At 35.2% G+C, this 17352-nt stretch overlaps 1 protein-coding gene across 1 annotated transcript in view; it reads left to right on the top strand.

Moving 5' to 3' along the window:
• Positions 1 to 16951, top strand: part of LOC128219893 (tumor necrosis factor ligand superfamily member 10-like) — a 51205-nt gene extending 34254 nt beyond the window's left edge. The window contains exons 3-4 of the mRNA XM_052928035.1: positions 8064 to 8162; positions 12875 to 16951. Of these exons, the coding sequence (XP_052783995.1) occupies positions 8064 to 8162; positions 12875 to 13302 (527 nt within the window). The 3' untranslated portion in view covers positions 13303 to 16951. The remainder of the gene's footprint in view (positions 1 to 8063; positions 8163 to 12874) is intronic.
• Positions 16952 to 17352: the final 401 nt, after the last annotated feature.

The raw sequence follows: 17352 nt of genomic DNA, 5'->3' as shown, positions 1-17352 counted from the left end.
ATAATATGTAGATTTATTATGAGATATTTCGAAAATTAATAGGATCTCATAAAAAATGGTTGTTTTTTTACAATAAATTGGATATACAGTAAAAACCCGTTGGCTCGAAATCGCTTGGCTCGATTTTCTTGTTGGCTCGAACTTTATGTCAAGCCCCGATTTTGTTTTACTCTTTGTAAGCATTCCCGCTTGGCTCGATATTCGCGAGGCTCGAAGTATTTTGGCCGGTCCCTTGAATATCGAACCAACGGGTTTCGACTGTATGTAAGGAAAGTCATGATTTAGGATCGTTACAACCTGCTTTCAAAATGCATCATATTTCCGAAGAAAGTTTAAAACAAAGTGTAACATATACGTGCAGAGGCGGGTCCAGGAATTGACGTTAGAGGGGGCGTAAATTAGGGGCGCAACCTTTTGACATGCATCCCTCCCTCTGAACCGAAAGTATATGGCATGAACTGTTTGCCTGTGGTTTTGGGTTACTCAATCAAGACAATTTTAACAATTTGTAGTCGGAAATGGTGCATTATGTGCGTATTCTATTATTTTTTCTCTCCTATTGTGACATAAAATGTAAACTTGGACGATTTAGAGGGGCGCGCGCCGGGTGCCCCACCCCTCTATATCCGCTAGTGGTATATACGTTTTTGCATACTAAACTCTCAGTATAACATTTTGAAACACAATTTTACAACATTCAAGACTCTGACTTGTGGGGGAGTTCTTTATGAAAGTTTTATATCTATTTAACACTGATCGAACTATGCCGTAATTCCTTTTTTTCTGTTTTGAATTCAATATTGTTAGATTGGCTATCGTTAAATAAAACAAATTTGTTTTTAATGTGTTTAAGTATACATGTTATCGCCAAAGACCTTAGAAAACTGAAATACACCTGTGATACATACAGACAACAAATCTAGCGGCTTTTATAAACCAAATAAAAACGCTCTTGCCGATTGTTTGCATACGCTTGAAGGAATTTGTTTAAATTAAAGCAAATTTAAAGTATTAAAGTATACAGAAGGCCCGTGCATTTGATTTGAAAAGAGAAACTTTGGACTTTAAAATCGTTACGTACAAGACTTATCTTTTTTAATGAATGTGTTTTGAGTTCTGTAAATATCATGGTCTGAAATGGGTGAACATTTAACAAGAGGCCAAGCTACTGACAATATAATTCATTCGCCTTAGCTTGAATTAGTTACAAACATTTGTGTGACTTTTGGCATTTCAATTTTGGTTCATTTAAGTATGTAACAGTTTAATTTTAGAGATCTACAGAAGTATAGCGGGCGTAACTCGGCCGCAATTGATGAACAGAAAAATTGAAAAACCTCGATTAACTTTGACTCACACAAAAGCAGTGGCGGATCCAAGAATTTTTTTTTTGGGGGGGAGGGTGTTGATGAATTAAATATATAATACTTTTATACATCTTATAAAGTGGACTTGCTTATAAAAGATCTATGTTTATATATAAGCGTTTTAATTGATAAAGGTACAAGTTCATGTTTAAATAGACTCCATTTGACGGCCAAGTTGGAGGGTGAGGGGCACGGCCCCTTTGTTTCCCGCGCTAGAGCCGCCAATGCAAAATCGCAAAAACCAAGTTGGCTATTAAATTATTCGATAAGTGTTAATAATGGTATGCACTATTCAGTTCTATTGCGTAACAGGCGATAAACTGGCACTACATAAAACTATTCGTTGCAGAACAACATTTAGACGAATTTATTTTCATTAAGAGCTCCAAACATTTATATCTCCTAGCTTAGTGTTAATATGACACACATTTATGTCAGAATGTTTCGGGAAAATGACAATTTCTCAGAATCATTTGTGTCAGATCTTATCTTTTATTTATTGCAAGTTTTTACTAAGGATGCCTTCCGAAGTTACGTATCATACACTAATCTTCTGTTATTTTTTCGTCAATTTATCAACAGTTCTTTCACCGTGAAAAACATAATCGGGTCTGAATCTGCGATAAGAACCAGGTACGCAATGTGATTTAAATCCCGTACAGAAAAAGTACATACCGTGCTGTTTAGTGCAAATCGGTTTTGCAAATTGCAGAATAAAGCGTTCTCTGCAGAATGAAAATTAATGTAGAAACTTCCGAATTGCACGAAGAATTAAGATAATCACGAAATGCAAGTTACCACTGTCAATTATTGTTAACGCGGAAAAAAACACACACACATTTATATGGCTTAGATAAGGAATTATATTTGATGACTTTAAAAATGCAACACATGTAATGGTTGATCTTTTGTCATTTTTATGTCTCAAGGTAAGAAACGACAAATGGTAATCAAGATATAAACCCATGTTTGTCCGTTTAGCGCAGTGGTTAGGCGACCCGGGTTCGATTCCCGGCCTAGGCGCATGCTAGTCTGGTTTGTTGGGCAAGTTGGTTTCTTCTTGGTTCCCCCGGGAACTCCAGTTTCACCCACAACACAAGACCACACTCTCGCATATAATCGTGCCAACGAGAGTGATTAATAAAATGTTGTTTATAACTTGTTTCACAATCGTTGTGAAATGAATAAGTTAACTATATACCCATAAGCCCAGCAAAGCCTTGAGACATATTTGAATGAACCGATATACATACAGAGACCCCGTTCTCCTGAGACAAAGACAAATACACAGTAATAGATACAGTCGAAATCCGTTGGCTCGAACTCGCTTGGCTCGAACTACGCGCTTGACTCGAACTAGATGTCACGGACCGATACATTTACACTGAATTTTAGCATCCCCGCTTGGCTCGAATTTTCCGAAGTTCGAGGTATTTACGCCGGTCCCTAGTAGTTCGGGCCAACGGTGTTCGACTGTATGTAAACTAGCGTTATAACCGAAACATTTCGTAATAAGTTTTTTTATGAATTATCCAATAACGCACAGGTGATTTTGTTTTTCCACCTGTTACCCGGCGTCTTTATTACGATATAGATACCGCGCTTAGAAAGAATTTTATTAATTGGTTAATTTAGGTGAAAAATAAGAGTCGTTCCTTTGTATAATTGCCAGTCGTTATTAGGTGCCTATTTGGTATATTAGTTTTTTTTATTTGTTAATCATGATTTATTTTGCTAGGAAATTAGAATATTGTCAGACGAATAGAACAAATTGGCCCTCTTAATAGCAGTTTTTTTCTGAATAGGATAAAAATGATTTTAAAAAACTCCTGATTTTTTTTTAAAAGGAATAGAAATCAAATTTATATTACCTATTACTAATTGCAAAATATATTTTATAAACTGACAAAAAATGTTTCCATCTGCTACATCATATAGTTAATTGGTTCATACTATAAACTATATTCATACAGGTTTTTTTTACAAGTATGTTAGTCCATTAATATAGTTAATAAAAGGATAAAATATACACTGATATTTAATTAAGAAAACACATTCTCACGATTTGCCAAGTTCTTTTACCTCTTCATACAATGTTTTACTTCTCTTTTGGTATTTCATGACAAAAACTCGGTTGACATGGACAAGCTGTTCGAAAAACAGTTGTCATTAACATGATGATCATGATGATGATGATGATGATGATGATGATGGTAATGATGATGATGATGATGATGATGATGATGATGATGATGATGATGATGATGATGATGATGATGATGATGATGATGATGATGGTGGTGGTGGTGGTGGTGTTGCTGCTGCTGCTGCTATTGCTGCTGCTGCTGATGATGATCATGATCACGATGATCAGCTTCATGAAGAAGTTTAATGGAAATCACTTCAAAAGAATGCTACCAAAACTCAGCTTTTGCACTACGCTAAAATTAAAATAAAAGATGTAAACTACAGCATTGCAATACATAGCTTGGCATACCTACACTCGCATGGCAATTGATAGTTAAAGCAAAACACACATAACTATGTGTTGTACGTACTGAGGTATTCCACACATTTGCTGGGATATATCACAAATATGTCAAACAATTTGTCGGCGTCTTTTATCATCCCAGTCTAAAGCATTTTTTGTAGGAGACCAAGATTGTCTGTTGTTTTTGGTTTTCTACGGAACATTTTTGTGTGATGTTGCCAGGGTAGAGTGGACTATTCTTGCTGAAATATATAGATATATATGTTGACAGTTTTGTAGAGTAGAGCTTATTTCGCCTCAATGTAATGAAAATGAAATGAAGTCCTTTTATTTCTCAATCGTATATGTAAGTATAAATCTGATTTTCTTACTCGTTTTACGCGCAACTGTTTCTCATTCGTGAATATTGCTTTATACCAGAAATAATCCGTCAAGGCTAATTATAGATGCAAAAGGTATTCTATACACAACACATTTCTCTGTTTCCCGAATGCACTGTACACTTTTCCTATAAGACTACACTGTTTCTTTAAAATTGTTAGGAATTAACGATTTTTTGTTTCAAAAATGGTCGCTTTTTACATTAGGTCATATCCAAATTTGACGTCACAAACCACTTAGTATGACCACACTGGCGTCTTAGAAATACGTATTGAATCACAAACTGTATTTTTCTTGTATCTTTTGCATAGGTTATACATAACATTAAATGTTATTAAGATGAATTTCGTTTAATAAATATTAGCAAGAGCTTTAGATTAAAATTGCGACAATGGCAATTAGCTTTATGGAGCCACAACGCTATATTTTAAGAAAAGTAGTTGATTAAATGGGAAATTCCAGAAGGTAGAATTTATGTAAGGAATCAAATTTAAGACAAATCACAATGTTTTACAATCATTGAGGACGCCTTCTTGGATAAGCTGCATTTGTTTAATTACTTAGTTCTTATTTGAGGCCTTGGAAGTGTTTCGTTTATATGTATTTTATTTGTCAATGGAGGATGTAATTAATAGTTTAATTTTAAAGCTGCAGTCTCACAGATTGAAGGTTTGGACATTTTTATTTTTTTTTTGTCTTGGAACGAGCCATTTTTTCCGAAAATCCATGGAAACCAGTTATATAAGACTGCTGACAAAAAAATTGACCGCAGATCTTTATATTTAAGTTAAAAATGATATTGAATGTATTTTTTTTAAACCGTTAGCAACGGTTTAAACCATAAAACATTAATTTTCGAACGGAAATATGAAAATCCGCGATCTGATCTTTTGTCAGCAATCTTTTATCATTGGTTTGCAGATATTTACGCAAAAATTTGCTCTTTCCAAGACAAAAAAAAAAGTTGTAATTGCTCTTTCCAAGACAAAAAATAAAAAAGGTGTAGCAACGGTATATCTTTAAAATAAATATATGAATAAAGACATTTCATTAGGGGCCTCATGACGTCTGTCACAACTCTGATGATGAAACACTGTTTTCTATTAGATCGAGAAGAAAGACCCAATGCCACCTGAGGACTCTTTACTGTTTAAACTGAAGTTGATTTAGAGTGCAACACACAGAAGCAGTTTTTAGCTGCATCTCGGAATTAACGACATAAATTCTCCCCGGTGATTGTTCTACAACTAATAAATCTCACTTATTACCGACACACAGGTGCTAGGTCTTAGAAAGGGCGTGGTTCGTACACCAATTTAACACTGTCTGCCTGTTTAATAATTTAGTGTTGGTAAAAAGAACTTATTTATTTATGAATTTCCATCGTGTTCAAAGCAGATGTTTTAAATTTATTTTCAGTTCAAAAATAAAGTTCTTAGGCAGTCATGATTGATTAAGTTTCATGGAACAGTTTAATCATTTTTACAAGCTATTCGACTGTATGCAATTCAACTGAATTGAATTGGACCAAAAAGACAGCAGCGTTATTCGAGAAAAGATATGTGTTTGAAGATGTCCGAAATAGGATGACCAATGTCAGATTACTCTGGACTAAACTGACCACAAGTACACATTAAGGGTCGGGTGTAATACTGTTGTATGTACCTTGTGCAGGCTCAAAAGGTACGACAGTTTTGCGCCATAACCAGGAAATATGAATTATCACTATTCACGGCCTGACCAGGTCACACTATGTTAATGAGAAAGAGGCGCGAGTTTTAATAGCCGAGACTGACCACGTCGCCGAGCAATCTGGCCATTCATCTGGACACTGGCCACTGGCCATATTTCCTCCGGCCACTACACTGTCCATCAACCATCTATCATCGCTACATCGTGGCGTCATGTACATTTATATGACAAACTTAGAGTGCATTTATACTCATAACTCATTAACCGCATTGTTTTAGAAAAAAATGTATATTATCGGCCAGTTGTAGGCAATGGTGACATAGAACATATTTCAAGACATCAAGTTAACAAAATATATGGGCTTTCGATGTGGTGACCAAAGTTTAGTTGGTTAAAGCGTTTACAAATTTGGTTAAAAAAATTAACTTTGTATGTGCTTTAGGCATTGTTTTCTCAAAAAGTATGTGAAATGTTTCACAATTTAAAAACAGTCTGAAAATTGTGAGTTTTGAGTTGTGTGTCAAACAACACGTTATGATAACTTTCACAATAATATATCGACCAGTCGCACTCTTCTCTGAAGTGCCAATAAGATTTTTTTCCAGGAACATTTTTAAAATGAATGCCAATGAACTTTTGCTGCTTTTGCTGTATTTACCTTTAATCACGAATCGTGTCTGGTAAAAGTACATCAAAGAGCATTTCTGATACTTTCAATTTTCAAACATGAGGTTTTATTGTAAATAATTCCTGGTTTTACAGTGTTTATGTTACGGCTTCTACGGGTGTAAGTGATTTAACAGATATTATACAGAATTTGTATGAAAAGAGACCATTTAAAAGATATTAGGAGTAATGTTCTACTTCCTGAAAATGCTGATGGTGCTATGGTTTAGTGTCAGTATTATCAGTAGAAAAGAGGTTGCAAAATACGACGTACGCTTGTAATTATACGTATGGCTACACATACATGTGCACATATCTGGATGACGAAGTGCAAAAAAAATTAGGACACATATCTGGATGACGTAGTGCAAGGAAAATAGTCCACACATCTGAATGGTGTATTGGACAAAAATAGTACCGCTTATCTTGATGACGTAGTGCACAAAAATAGTACACATGTCTGGATGACGTAGTGTGAAAAAAATAGAACAAATATCTGGATGACGTAGTGCACAATAAAAATAGCTCGTGAACACGCTCACGTACCCGTACCCAGTAGGCAACATCTATATTGTAAGTTTGCATTGACTGAAGGTGAACTATTTTATCTTGTTCGCATTAACGGTTCATACCGCAATAAAGTTCAGTTGATTGAGTAATATATACATAATTATATGTATATTCATTTAGACGAGTTCTTGTCTTAGTAATAACAAACCACTGCCGAACAGTACGAGTTCAATTTCCTTGTACCAAATTCAACTAAGATCGGAGAACAATAACAATAATAAACAGTTTGTGAAAATAAGCAAAGTAACTCAAATCAAAGCCTTGATGCCTGGAAAACTCATTACCCCCGGGATTTGCACCTGGTGCAGCGGTCTGACCTCCGGGGAGTCGCTCAAATAACGACACATGATCCCCCAGTTTATAATAGAGTTGTAAGATGTGCGTCTGTATGGCGGCTTCACAATGTTGGAAATGTACCGAAACAAATCGCATAACGCAACATATCCCGTAACGAAACATACCCCGTACCAAAACATACCGCGTACCGAAACATACCCCGTACCGAAACATACAGTGTACCGAATCATACAGCATACTGAAACATACCCCGTACCGAAACATACCGCGTACCGAAACAAACCGCTTACCAAAACATACCGCGAACTGAAATATACCCCGTACGGAAACATACCCCGTACCGAAACATACCACAGTTACTTAATGAGTACCGTTTTAAAAGTTGTTAATGTTCAGTGTTTTTAAATATAACTGCACTCGAAATAACGTGACGTTCACATAACATTTGGCGTGTTACTATGAAAAGAAACTGTGAAGGTCGAAATATTGTTTACTTCAGTGTAAGATGGCAAATATATTTCATTTCCTAACACTAACACTGAATTAATGGAAAGAATGAAATGAACAACGTTGAAAATGGTCTCGTTTTATATTTTCAGGCAACATAAAGATCGAGGCATCCACGGACTCGGAGCCGACGGAGTCGCGTCCCGCCGCTCATCTTATGGGGTCCGTCCGTAAACCGGAACAGCCAGCAGGTAATGACGTCATCATTTTCGTTGATAGCTTTGCCATTTATTTTGTTTTGAACTACGCTGGCTTTGGCGATAGAAGAAGTCGTATTATCGACTATGTAGCTTAAATATATGTGGTTACATATACAATATAAAATATATTTCATTTGACCAGCATTCAACTGATACTTGTTAAAAATTTGAAAGGTATATTTTCATAATGATTTAGGTAAATAACTGTATTAGGATTGTCGTCTGCATCCTAACTCAGTGTTTGCTGAACTTTTTCATTGAAATTGCGTGCTCACTTTTAAACGTACGTAGTATAGTGCCTTTTTATATAAAACACATTTTTGGCTGTTCATCCAAACATATTTAGCCAAATTATGTTTAGTAGTGAATCGGGGAGAAACAAGAGTTCGAAGATAATTGAGGACCATTGTAGCTTTTTCTCGAAAGGTCATGTTCAAAAGGGTTATTTAGACCAGTTAAGGCATCCTGTCATAAATATGGTAGTATGATAAAACAAAACACTTGAATAAAACTGACTGGTGGGTTAATAACGCTGTTTTATGACCGTTAAAGGCCCCCAAGAGTACTTGTATTAAAGGATTTATTGTAAATCATAAATATTAAAGTACTAAAATCGCCATAATTTAGAATAATACTTACTGCTCTATTCAAATGAGAGTTATTTATTTATGAGTCTTAAACTTATCAAAAATTTAAAATTTATGAACTCGCGCTCAAGTTTAAATAATTGCGAGTAATAAATATTTTAACATGCTTTTATAACCTAACGAAGATAAAAGCATTGCAAAAGTTCTGTAATTGTGTAAATATCGACGAAACTCTTCCTTAATTAAATTTTTCCGAGAAACAATCCTGAAACTTTCATGAAAACTAGTATTTATGTCTCAGACATGAAATTATTAGCCAATAGAAAAACATTTCGACAAAGGGACGGTACTATAGTATTGAATGGCTTATGCAGTTAATAATTTCAAGGAGTTGCATCCCTTTATTATTTGCATAGTTAATGGAAAACGTTTCACATTAACTTTCAGTAAAATTACAAGGCAAGTGATGGTTTTCATCGAAAATCGTATCCGTTTTTTGTATTTATAGATAAGTACTCTGACGTTTCTTATCAAAACACTAATTAACACCAACGTCTATCTATGTTTAGAAGTACTACCCAATTATCAATTAACAAAACATCATTGTAATGTCTTTCCATTCTGCGATCGCTGTTAAATGTTCCTAATTATTCCTTGACACGAACTCCTTTGAGCGTCTCGATCTGTTTTATGAATCTCACGACTGTCCAATCAGAAATTTTAAACCAGGAATTGCAAAACAAACGGTTCCTTAAATTTGAACTAAGTCGTTAGAGGAGAGAAATATGCACACATACATTACGGCGAACATTAAATATAAACACGATGACTTTGGACACGAAAATGCTTAATGTTGACTACAAAACGAAATCAAATTCGCACGTCAACTTTATGCGTGTTATATGCGTTTCGTGTAGGCTTTATGCGTCACGTGTAGGCTATATGCATTACGTGCAAACTATATGCGTTACGAGTAGGCTATATGCGTTACGTGTAGGCTTTATGCGTCACGTGTAGGCTATATGCGTTACGTGTAGGCTATATGCATTACGTGCAAACAATATGCGTTACGTGTAGGCTATATGCGTTACGTGTAGGCTTTATGCGTTACGTGCAAACAATATGCGTTACGTGTAGGCTATATGCGTTACGTGTAGGCTTTATGCGTTACGAGTATGCTATATGCGTTACGTGTACGCTATATGCGTTACGTGTAAGCCATATGCGTTACGTGTAGGCTATATGCATTACGTGTAGGCTGTATGCGTTACGTGTAAGCCATATGCGTTACGTGTAAGCCATATGCGTTACGTGTAGGCTATATGCATTACGTGCAAACTATATGCGTTACGTGTAGGCTATATGCGTTACGTGTAGGCTTTATGCGTCACGTGTAAGCCATAAGCGTTACGTGTAGGCTATATGCATAACGTGCAAACTATATGCGTTACGTGTAGGCTATATGCGTTACGAGTAGGCTATATGCGTTACGTGTAGGCTATATGCGTTACGTGTACGCTATATGAGTTACGTGTAAGCCATATGCGTTACGTGTAGGCTATATGCATTACGTGTAGGCTATATGCGTTACGTGTAGGCTATATGCGTTACGAGTAAGCTATATGGGTTACGTGTAGGCTATATGCGTTACGTGTAGGCTTTATGCGTCACATGTAGGCTATATGCGTTACGTGTAGGCTATATGCATTACGTGCAAACTATATGCGTTACGTGTAGGCTATATGCGTTACGTGTAGGCTTTATGCGTTACGAGTAGGCTATATGCGTTACATGTACGCTATATGCGTTACGTGTAAGCCATATGCGTTACGTGTAGGCTATATGCATTACGTGTAGGCTGTATGCGTTACGTGTAAGCCATATGCGTTACGTGTAGGCTATATGCATTACGTGTAGGCTGTATGCGTTACGTGTAAGCCACATGCGTTACGTGTAAGCCATATGCGTTACGTGTAAGCTATATGCGTTACGTGTAGGCTGTATGCATTACGTGTAAGCCATACGGGTTACGTGTAAGCCATATGCGTTACGTGTAGGCTATATGCATTACGTGCAAACTATATGCGTTACCTGTAGGCTATATGCGTTACGCATACGCTTTATGCGTCACGTGTAGGCTATATGCGTTACGTGTAGGCTATATGCATTACGTGCAAACTATATGCGTTACGTGTAGGCTATATGCGTTACGAGTAGGCTATATGCGTTACGTGTAGGCTATATGCGTTACGTGTACGCTATATGCGTTACGTGTAAGCCATATGCGTTACGTGTAGGCTATATGCATTACGTGCAAACTGTATGCGTTACGTGTAGACTATATGCGTTACGAGTAAGCTATATGGGTTACGTGTAGGCTATATGCGTTACGTGTACGCTATATGCGTTACGTGTAAGCCATATGCGTTACGTGTAAGCCATATGCGTTACGTGTAAGCCATATGCGTTACGTGTACGCTGTATGCGTTACGTGTAAGCCATATGCGTTACGTGTAAGCCATATGCGTTACGTGTAGGCTATATGCATTACGTGCAAACTGTATGCGTTACGTGTAGGTTATATACGTTACGAGTAAGCTATATGCGTTACGTGTAAGCCATATGCGTTACGTATGAGTTATATGCGTCACGTGTAGGCTATATGCGTTACGTGTAACGTGTAAGCTACATGCGTTACGTGTAAGTTATATGCGTTACGTGTAGGCTATATACGTTACGTGTTACGAATGAGCTCAGCGGTACGTGTCAGCTTTATGCGGTATGTTTTGGCTATATGCGTCATGTGTAAGCTATATGCGTGAAATAAGATGCTAAAGGACAATACGAAACTATAAATGGCATTACATGTTTAACTCGTGCACATTATATGAAATTTAAGTCTGTGGCACACTTTTTATATTTTTTCTCTGAATTAAAGTGTTTTAACAAATTGGAACCGGAACAATTTTGGATGGAAGTGAATAAAACTTGAAATGGGTGACAACGTATATTAAGCAGCAATCATAAATCTGTGACTATTTTCAACATTATCGCCCCCTCCCCCCGACAAGGATACAATGCGTTATGGTGGTGGTGGTGCAGGCGGAACATGCCCACTGCTTGAATCTCGCGGGAGCTTTATTCGTAACAATGCTACCCACGTGAGTTGGGATGTGCTTTATGCTGACTTACGTCTTACATACCGCATTGGAACTGTTAGAGTTCTGTTTGTCAAGTTGTCACATTGAAATGCTAACAAAACATGGTAAAAAAGGATATTTTTTATTTTTGTTTTCTGCATTTCGAAGCATAGTGAATGTGATTATGCCCCCACAAAGTGGCGGCATATAGGGTTGCCCTTGTCCGTACGTACGTCTGTCTGTCTGTACGTACGTACGTCCCGAAGATTGTTTCCGATCTAATTCTTGAAAACCGTTTGTCCAATCCTCACCAAACTTTAAACACATGTTTGTGACCATAATATCTTGATCAAGTTCGATAGTCATGGAAATCGCTTTAGTCATTTAGGAGTTACGGCCCTTTTTTGCCAAAAATACTTCAAAAATATATGTTTCCAATCTAATTCTTGAAAAGTATGTGTCCAATCCTCACCAAACTTTACATACATGATTGTGACCATAATATCTTGATCAAGTTCGATAGCCATGGAAATCGCTTTTGTCATTTAGGAGTTACGGCCCTTTATTTGCAAAAAAAGACTTGAAAAATACGTCCCGAAGATTGTTTCCGATCTAATTCTTGAAAACTGTTTGTCCAATCCTCACCAAACTTTTAACACATGTTTGTGACCATAATACCTTGATCAAGTTCGATAGCCATGGAAATCGCTTTAATCATTTAGGAGTTAGGGCCCTTTATTTCCCAACAATACTTAAAAAATATCTTATCCGATCTAATTTTTGAAAAGGATTTGCCCTTGTGCAGATTATCCTGAATAATCATTATGGCTTATTTTCTGTGACAAAAAATCGAAGTGGGGGCATCCGTGTCCTATGGACACATTTCTAGTTTTTTTACCAAATTCCATTACCAAACAAAGTAAGAAAAACCTTCAAACTTTGTATTAATCTTTTATTTTCCTCATTCTTTTTCCAGTTCCCGGTCGACAGTTCCCGATCTCATACTGGATAAGCAACGAGGATCTTGCATTCACGAACAAGGTCCAGTACCGGCACGGTCGTATTGTGATCCTGGAAGCCGGACTTTACTACGTATACAGCCAGCTCTCTTTCCTCGAGGTTTTCGATCGTCCTGGTGCTCAAGTGGATACCGGCTCACAATCGCTGTCCCATTATATATATAGGTACAACATCATATACCCCCACGGCGGGGAAGAGGCCATGATTCAGAATTCAATCACCAAGTGCTGGGGACAAAATAAAGCGTTTGGAGAATATTCAAGTTATCTAGGCGCTGTGTTTTATTTGCGACAAGGGGATGAACTTTTTGTGAAAGTTTCTAACTTGACCTTGATCGTACGAGAACCGAAACTGAATTATTTTGGGTTGTTCAAGGTCAACTAATAGTTAATGTATGAACTATTCCATAATCAGTGTCCATACAATGTCGCTTTTATATTTTGCTTTGTCATCAAATGCGTCGTCTTCCCTTGGATTATCTGTACACTGAAGTATAAACTCGTTTTCATTTTAATCAACCGAAGTCAAACACAAAAATAAAGCCATATTCTAATGATTTTTTTTTATTTTCGTTCAATCATAGAATTGAGAAAAAGCTTACCCTATACATAAATTGTACAGGGAACCTTCGTAGTGTTGGTGACTCGCAAACCGTTGTCCCGTTTTTGTCATTTTCATTACAATAAAATTGATCAGCTTTTTTGGTTTTATCCCAAGATGTATATATTCATCTTTTAGTCAATTCAGCTTAATTAAAGCCTGTGCGATTAGTTCTACCATAGCATTTAAAGTCATTCCAAATGTTTTCATTTTCCTTTTTAATTCTTTTGAGTAACATACATGTATTCATTCAGAGAATACAAAACACAAGATGTGACTGTTGAGGCATTTTTATGGAATAGTTATCAGTATGTCAAAAGTTTTACCTGATAAGTATAATCATATTATTTGTTATTGTTTCTTTTCTAAGGTTAACGTATACTAAGGTTTTCTAAGGTTAACTTATACTAAGGTTTTCTAAGGTAAACATATACTTAGGTTTTCTAAGGTTAACGTATACTAAGGTTTTCTAAGGTTAACTTATACTAAGGTTTTCTAAGGTAAACATATACTTAGGTTTTCTAAGGTTAACGTAAACTAATACACTGTTATTTAAATAAATGTGCTGATGTTGATATCTTTTCTATATATTACATTTTACTTTGCTAGTTGCCAAATTTTGCCTGCAGATTTAATTAAACAGAGTTTTGAGATCGATTTAAGACTACAAAGGAAAAAAATCCCCTCCAATACAATCACTTTTATTTTATGATTTTAGAGAGATAAGCTAGCAAATTTACAAATATAAATAAATTATGAAATAAGCTTTCATGCTAGTATACTCCTTATAAAGGTATTAAAAGAATATGTCTTCAGTGCGTTGTTGGAGGTTTTAAAACTGTAAAGGATTTATCGAAATGTGTTTTATATATATTATATTCTTACGGGAACCTTCTTATCGACGAATGTATCATTCGCATCTTATTAAATTGTTAACTCCATGAAGAATGTAATTTATTTCAAAACAGATTGTGTTATCTATCACCAATAACATAGTTCAAATTTGCAAATTAAACTTTCGATTTAGTGAGTTATCTCGACGCATTTTAATTAAAAGTCTTGATGTTTCGACATTTTGGCGTGCACTCGGTGATAAGACGGTGCCCAGGTGTAAAAAAGAATGTACAACAGTTCACATATGTTTTGCTATAAAATATTCCATTTTGAACCGACGTCAATGATTGTATATTGGTAGTTCATGATGCGCATGTGAGTTTTTGATATTCTGACTGCCGTGCATAAAGCCACCTAGATTAGTCATTTCACCTGCTCCATTATGTGTGGAGTTTAATGTTTTAAAGGGCCGCTAGTTCAGAACTTTGTTAAAGTTAACAACGTTGTTAACGTCATCGTTGTTAACTTTCAGTTGTTTTACTGCTCTAGATGTTGAATGGACACACTTATGATCTGCAGTGCTCCTAACAATGTTCTGGATAAAAGTTTCAGTCGTACTTGTTTTATTGAATATATTATCTCATCATCCGGCATGTCTCGTTTAAAAGTTAACAACGAAAGTTAACAACGATGTCGTTTATCATGTTGTTAACTTTTAAAAAGTTCTGAACAATCGGCTAATGTGTCCAAGAATGGCACATTTACTACTTCGAACTTATTCTGGTCAAACGATTAGAAGTGTACTGAAATATAAAATCCACACAAAAAACTTTTATATAAAGACCGATTATATCATTAATTAAGGCAAGCAGTTTGTCATGCCTGTTTGTAGGTTACATATAGTTTATGTTTTAAATCTCAGACGAGTTTTCATTTAAAATAGAGCTATTCTTGGTCCTAAGTCAAATTGTTTGATGTGTTCGGAAACATGTATCATATTTGATGCTCAAAGCATTTCATATTTGTCATAAATTTGTCAGCTAAAGTCGCAAAATTTATGAAAAAAAATAAAACTACAATTATTTTACTGTACATGAATGTATGTATGTTTTATTGATATGATAATTATACTGTTGTGTCAAAATGTTTAAAATGTGCTGTTGTATATATTTTTAATTTGAAATTTATCGGTAATATTTACGTGATTAAGTATGTGTTATAAAGGATATGTTGTTATGTTGACTTTATGTGCGGTTAGTGAGTGAATGATGGAAAGCATGAATGATATTTAATTTAGTTTTTGGTTTTAGGAAAAACGTAACTAGTTAGTTAATCAGTTAGTTAATATGATATTATTTCAATTTTTGTTTACTTTTTATTTGTTCACAAAGAAGGCAAAATGATTTTTTTCTACACATACTACTAGTATTACAAATTTTAACATTAGAAATAAAGTATTCTTAGTTTGAAGTGATTTGAAAAAGAGTTTCATGAAATCATTTTATAAACAAAAAGGGCGTTAAGTAAATTTTACAAAACATGATATTTTACTGTTAACAAAACAATGTACATGTATTTTGGTTAATCTACAAAAAATCTTTGATCTTTGAGATCTTCTTCTAATAACTATTTTTTTCTTTTATTGTGAATGAATACCTCAAAGTTAAGGTGAAACTAAAGGAGTAATTTATTTTGCCTTGAATAGTCTTTGTACAGAAATGCCTTTATTTATTTTTACTTTTTAATTATATGCTATTTTTACCTGGAACCCCCATTTCTCGAAAAATCTTAGTTCATGTACCTGATTTCATTCAGCCAAATTACTAATTTAATCCCGTTTTTGCAAAATTTAAAATAGTCTATCGGATTTGTCATTAACATTATTTCCATCGGAACTCTTCAAAATTAGATAAAAACACAATTTATACCAAAACAAAAATGTGTGCTAAGCTTGATCCTGTTATATGGGACTTAAGATCATGTTATAAAGGACTGAAGATTGTTAAAGAATTTTGATCATTTTTGTCAAAAACTTACGATTTTTCGAAGGATTGGAACTGTTACTTTAAGTTACTTTTATTATATTTCTACATGTTCTTATATTTTGTTTTGTTTTTATGTTTGAAAATACATGTTGAAACATATAGTTTGCTAATTTTATCTGCAAAATAACTTAGAATTAGTTCTTTTATTATCTTTTCTCCATGTTTAAGAATCTCAGAAATATTCATCTTTTTGTTCTGTTCCTTACCGTTTGAATATTTTATTTATGTTTTTACTGTCTAAATCTGCTGCAACTGGATGCTAGCCCAGAAATATGCTTAGTTAACTGGTCAAACTGTTTTGGTTTACTTGAAAAGTTAGTGGTTTTTTTAATGATTCAAATTTGTGTTGTTGTTTTTTCGTTAAAGTTAATTTTTGAATTATAACACAGTTTTGTTGATTTTATTTGGCGGAAATGTTGAGAATCTAATCGTTTTGCTGTGCTTTTGTATCAATCTCAAAATCTTGTTCTGTACATTGCGTGTTATTCAGCAATGTGATATTTTTGTAACAAAAATGTGATATATCTCAACTTCAAATAAAGTTGGTGACATTACTATTGTTGTTTGCTCAGGGATCCATATGAACATGTACGAGTCAGCATATTCGCAAAGGAAAGCTATACTTACGTGACCTGAAGTAGACTTAAATGCCATAACATGAGTACGAAGTGATGGCATTTTTTCAGGCACATTTAAACATTAGCAGAGTTGAAGAAACAGAGTGAGGTATAAACAGATCCGGATGCCATATATTTAGATCCTTTACATGTTTCATGTTTCTTTAGTCCCATTGGTTCTTGAACGTCAAGCACATTCATATGGGAGACAACTTTCCTGCGTAAAAGCCAGTACTGACTACTCCAAATTTCCTAGCACTACCCTCTTATGCCTACTGCAAGAAAAGGGAGGGAGATGCTGCTAGAATATTTTTAATGTTTCTCGGTATGGCGCGATC

Source organism: Mya arenaria, chromosome 15, assembly GCF_026914265.1.
Source record: "Mya arenaria isolate MELC-2E11 chromosome 15, ASM2691426v1".
NCBI classification, from domain to species: domain Eukaryota; kingdom Metazoa; phylum Mollusca; class Bivalvia; order Myida; family Myidae; genus Mya; species Mya arenaria.
This window is presented reverse-complemented; position numbering and strand designations above follow the sequence as displayed.